Genomic DNA, 6000 nt, shown 5'->3' on the forward strand with positions numbered 1-6000 from the left:
ATAGAAATGTAATCAACTTATCAATGGCTGGTAAAAAAAATGTGAATAGACAGATTCTTCTTCAAGTCTTCTTCAGCTGCAGTATTCCCAGTGTGGGACATTCATTTCACACACTACTAATAGAAATGCACTGTAGGACTACTATTTTTTTCTTCTCACATACAATATCCAACTGTAAATATCTTCAGACTACTGATAAGTGTATAACTGGAAAGTTTGGTGTATAGGTGCTACATAGGCTGAGATGTTGGAAAATTACAAAAAACTGATTTTGAGATAACAGCCTTGAAACACAGCCAATGGCATGCATACTCAGTCTACTACACTCTTCTTTGAACTTTCGCGATTGCTTGCGGATACAAAGGAAGTGTCCATATTTGGATGGCATAACGTCATGCAGGATAAACACAGCTTTCCAACGACACCACACATGATATGTTTTGTATCACGGTCGCGGTAGTGTATGACATGTTAGAATGCTTACTTTTGGCGAATTTAGAAGAAACATACAGGCGTGAGTAGACAAAAGGTAATGAAATAAACCTCTAAATGTGTAAATCGGACTTTGTTGTTGTGTTAGTGTGAAAGAATACATGCTAAGGTGGCAAACTGAAGCAAAACGATGTTTATTCCTGCCGTGGCTATGTTGCTGCTCGTTGACAGCGCTTGTGGTTCAGCTGTGAGCACGCAGTTAGCGGCAAAGACGGGCGGTGATGTGCGCTGTTTACGTAACCTAGTGACAGCTTAGTAAATTCCACGCAATATGGCAAAGCACAGCGTTCGCTGCATAGAAAAACTCAGCATTAGCGCTTTATCCAGCCCTGAGTGTTAGCCTTTGCTAGCTTCATCAAACTTTGCTAACTCAGCTGTGTGATGTTGTTACAAGTAGGTGCGAGTGCATTTGACCGGCATAAAATCGGCATGTCTCAGACTGACCGGCCGGTCGCCGGTCGTGGCCGATCACGTGAAAATCGGCCGATTCTGATCGGCGGCCGAGCGATCGGTGCATCTCTACTTTAGATGCTAAACTAATGGATGGGAAAGGGAGAGAAAAATCATCACTACACCACCGTAACACCCGCTCTTTTGTCCTCAATTCAGGACCCACATTCTGACTGAGGATAATAGATATTGAAGTTTGATATCAGCAGATCTCTCTTTAGCCTCTTCAGCTGTGCGGCTGCATTTGTGGACCTTGTATTATTGCCAGGGGCCGGGGTAAAAATCCAGCCAGACTTTCATATAAAGCACAGTGGAAACCCAGATCAGCTTTTTTATTGATCTGCTGTTTTTCCCCCCAAGACCGTTGTTAAATATCACTGAAATGTTCAGAGCTGGGAAATGGTTTGGAAAAACATATGTCTGCAATGCTAATATTGATTAAATCTGAGGAGCAACTTTTTTCCCCCTTGGCATTTTAGACCAAATGTTTTGCGCTTAGCAGTTTATGTAAAATGGGATAGAATTTTAAGTACTGAAATTAATCATTTCGAAACGGTAGGGTGATGGCAGGGTTAGTCAAATGAATACTGGCAAGAAATGAAAATATACAGACATGGCATACGTTATCTATGTACCTATGTGTTTGGTTAGGTGGCCCTACAGTAGATAACCAAGTCATTGTCATGATACAGAAACAATGTTCCCAATCTAAACCAATTGCAGGCAAGGCCAGGGTGTCTATGGCGTGCTGAACAACGTGACAATCTGTTCTGCAACTGACAAGATGCATGGTGGGAACTACAGTATGTCATCAGCAGATGTTGTCCGTTTTGAAGTGAAACCTTTCACCATGAAGCTGTTGACCATTTCTTGCGAGAGAAAACCAGCGTTTTTTAGTCGGTGATGGACATATGGGTAGCCCTGAACACTGCATGTGGTTTTAGGCGCTGGTTATTTCACCCTATCCCACTTGTCCAAGTGCCAGTCAGAGCACCCTTATAACGTGGAAAATTGCCTCTGTGTGCGGCGCTTCAGAGCAAAAAAAAAATATCTTCTCGGGAGTGACACTTCTTGTGACCCCATCAGCCTGAAAGCCCAGATTCTGTTTGTCACATTTTTCTTTCTTTTTTCCGTTTTATTTATTTATCTATGTGTGGCGGCTTAGGACGTTTGCATAATGATGCGTGGGGAGCCGTGGCCTTGAGGTCTTCACTAAATGCAGCCCGAGTGCTCCTCAGCTGAACCCCCCCACCAGCCCCCCCCTCAAAAAGCCTTTTGGAGCTTCTCATCAAAAGATGGCACATGTTTATTTTCTTTCTTTCTTTCTTTCTTTCTTTCTCTCTTTCTCTCTTTCTCTCTTTCTCTCTTTCTCTCTCTCTTTCTCTCTCTCCCTCATTTTCTTTTTCCTTGACAAAAAATGTTCTTTGATCATTCCATCTTTGTGTTTGCTCTTGATTTTGTAGTCATGCTTACGTGGGTCAGGATTACAGCATTCAGAAGAACATTGGGAAGATTTCTTTGGAACAGATTGATCCGGTAAGCAAACACGCACACACACACACACACACACACAACTACTGCTATGAAATATTCAGTTGTAGAGCGTAAGCTTGATAAGTATGCACAGTGAGAAGCCTGGTTTGCGTAGGTCAGGTTAAAATGCCTGAAGACTTCTGACACTCACATTAACATGCATTCCTATTTCCTTTTGCCTTCCAAAATGCTCATGGATGTCGTAGTTGAATTGGGTGTCAGAGGAAATATGTGGTCTAGTTACGTCATTTAGAGTAGGCCATGTGAAATCCTCTGACTGTATCACTATTGACACTGTAGAAATGCGTGTAGAAATCAGCCTGGTTTTTGCCCCCCCATCCCATCACCCACACTTTACACATCAACACACAACAGTAGAATTAGCTCACGCATCATATAGCATAGACTATTTTGAATATAGAGACTAAAGACACTGAGACACATCAACACAACATGGACAAATGGACACATACAGTATGGAGAAAGTCTTAGATCATCACAATACCTTGTTTTATTTTCAAGATTTAGAACAAGGGGCTCGACTGCTAAAGCAGTGATTGATTTTCTGTGAAGTGAATCTTCATCTTCAGGTCTTCATTAGAAACTTTTCTGTCTCACTTTGTCTCTGTCCCCTTGTTTAGAGTCATGCAGCACAGGCTTAATAACTGTTGTAGAGCTTTTTTTATTTGAGAGAGTTGTGCGACAGCTAAAAAGTCAAGCCATGACTCCTCACCTTAACCAAAGGCCAAATAAGGACACATCTGTCCTTTCAAATATTACCGCCTACAAATAGTTTTTATTACCTCCGCCAAGAAGGTTATGTGTTCATCGGGGTTTGTTTGTCTTTCTGTCTGTTTGCTTGTTGGTCTGTTCACAAGATAACTCAAAAAGTTATGGATGGATTTCGATGAAATTGTCAGGGAAGGTCTGAAATGACCTAAGGGAGAAACGATTTGGGAGTGTTCCGTATCAGCGTCTGAATCCAGGAGGCGGTTATGTTTTCGCTTGGCGGAGGTCTGCGCTCACTGAATGCTTTTCTAGTTTTTCTCTGTTTTTGTTTGTTTGTTTTTGTTCCAATGTCACATTACTGGCCACCATGGCTGAATCTCCCATGATGCATCCCTTTGACCTGCTGGCTCATTCTCATTTCCACCCCCCCAGCTGTCCGGCAAGTCCTTCCCCCTGTGCATGAGACAGCTCCACAAGTCGCTGAGGGACAGCCACCACTTGCGCCACGGCGGCCGCATGCAGTACGGCCTCTTCCTGAAGGGCATCGGCCTCACGCTGGACCAGGCCCTGCAGTTCTGGAGGTCCGAATTTGTCAAAGGCAAAGTCGACGCCGACAAGGTAAGTTATATCAAAGATCCTTCGTTACTGACAAGAAAGAGCAACATAATGCATCTCTATGGAACCAATGCCCAACGCTCTATGGAAGCAAAATTCAAACAGTTCCTGTCTGCTTATAGAGGCGTGTCGCAAAGACGTCATAGTGGGATATCGATCTCTGTCAGATTGACAAGCAGTTCAGTTCAAATGTAACGTCACTTACTAGGTCTGCTTAAAGGGGGATTTCGCCCCCCCCTCCCCTCTGCGAAAACAGAACGCGGAAATGGTCGAGCGTTTGCCGGTCTCGCTCCGCTTTAGCCCTCTCTGGTCACATGCAGCCGGTGCAGGACGCAGCTGATTTGTGATGTGTTGGACGGACAGTGCAACGATAAGGAATCGCTAGTGACATATTTTAGATGATGGTCTTTGTAGCAGCAGTTTCTTTGATTACTGTAAATGGTGCTTTCCGTTGGTGTTTATCACGATCTTTGGATGTAGAAACAGAATAACTTACCCAGAATTAAAACCTCGGGACGTAAAGTACAGTATATGAAATGAAGCGAGGCTTCTTAGTCTGTAGGACTGCGAGCTGTCGCCACTTTGATTAGCATTTTCTTAAGCATACATATCTGTGATCTCATCTGGGGTTACTGTCTGCCATCACGGCTCAGTGTCATTTAGAGGTTGACTGGTTTGATAATGATGTTCTCCTGGCACAGATCTCTCTGTTTTAAGGGCCCCTCCCCGGGCTACAGCCCTATTAATATTTTCATTTTTCAGCACTCCCGTCTCTCACCCCCTTTTTCTCTCGCTCTCTCTCTCTCTCTCTCTCTCTCTCTCTCTCTCTCTCTCTCTCTCTCTCTCTCTCTCTGCTTCTCTCTCTCTCTGCTTCTCTCCTCTGAGACATCGCATGTTTATTGTTATGAATTTGGCTGATATGATTTTCTCTTTTCACCCTCCAGTAACTCTTGAGTATTGTGAAACTCCAAAATGAATAGATATGAGGTGCTTAGAGGAGAGGCAACGCAGAGACAGACTTCAGGCAGGGCTGATTTGCTCAACCCTTAGCTATTCATCTCTGGTATTTGTATTGATGTTGAAGATAATTGGGCACCCTTCCTCCTCCCCCTTAATTACACATTTCTGGAGGAGCGATCAGAAGACTGCTTTATGCAATCTTATTTTTACGTCTATGGTACATTTAACAGGAAAATTAGGCTCCCTGGCTTAGATTTCTGATTCCCTGTCTTGTGCTTTATTTTTATTTTATTGATATATTTATTTTTATTTATTTATTTATTTATTTATTTTTTTCATCAGACAAATGATTATTTTCTGCTGATTCGCAGTCAGGGACATTAGATGGGATTGTTGTCCATTTCCTGAGACATACAAATACGTATAATCACCCTTGCCGTTGGGTCGCTCACATTCCCATTTCAAGCTCCAGTGATTCTTTCTAGAGGTTTTAGAATGATGGCACATTATTTTGCCCTCCAAATTTCAGACAAGCATGCAAGTATCATCATTTTTTTTTCTTTTTATATGTTGGCTGAGCCTGTGTGATGGTGTAGTTTTATCAGAGACTAGTGCTGTACAGTGTTATTTTCTGCCAAGTTTATGCCACTTTAGTGTGTCAGTCAAGGAATCTGGTGATGTTGTGTAAGTCTTCGAGGAGATGCTTAAATTAGTGTTCTCTCTAGATGTTTAGACTGTCCTCCTCTGACTGTGTTTTGACAGTGGGGAGTGTGTCAGTTGAAAAGCTTTCTGCCGTCAGTCTGTTGTGTTGGTTTGCTTTTTTTTTTTTTTTCAAGCCCCATTTGATCAGAGAAGGCAAAACATTGAGTTGTTCTGCCTTCTGTGCACACATTTGAGAAGACATGCAATGTTGGATAGCAAAAACATGATCATCACGATCTGTTCAGGAGAAAAATGCCCACCATTGTCAGACCATAACAAATGTCATGGATTGAGGTGTAAGTTTTTTGTTTTTTTCTCTAGATTATTTTGTTGTGATTGACTGTGACATGTCCTCTGTTACTGCTCCCTCTAAATGCTCAGTCTATGATTTGTTTTTTAGTTTTATTACTTTTTTTTATTTTAAATGAAGCGTGCCTTAAATTATGTCCAATTATTGCAAGCTTTATTAGGCTTTGCAGTTGAATTAACTACCACCCTCTCATGGGATTAGATGAGTGT

The 6000-nt window shown here is 42.3% G+C and overlaps 1 protein-coding gene across 1 annotated transcript in view; it reads left to right on the forward strand.

The window, feature by feature from the left end:
* Positions 1–6000, forward strand: part of prim2 (DNA primase subunit 2) — a 74009-nt gene that overhangs the window by 31431 nt on the left and 36578 nt on the right. The window contains exons 9-10 of the mRNA XM_062518941.1: positions 2406–2478; positions 3637–3822. Coding sequence (XP_062374925.1) covers positions 2406–2478; positions 3637–3822 — 259 coding nt within the window. The remainder of the gene's footprint in view (positions 1–2405; positions 2479–3636; positions 3823–6000) is intronic.

The sequence above is a fragment of the Sardina pilchardus genome, chromosome 18, assembly GCF_963854185.1.
Source record: "Sardina pilchardus chromosome 18, fSarPil1.1, whole genome shotgun sequence".
NCBI classification, from domain to species: domain Eukaryota; kingdom Metazoa; phylum Chordata; class Actinopteri; order Clupeiformes; family Clupeidae; genus Sardina; species Sardina pilchardus.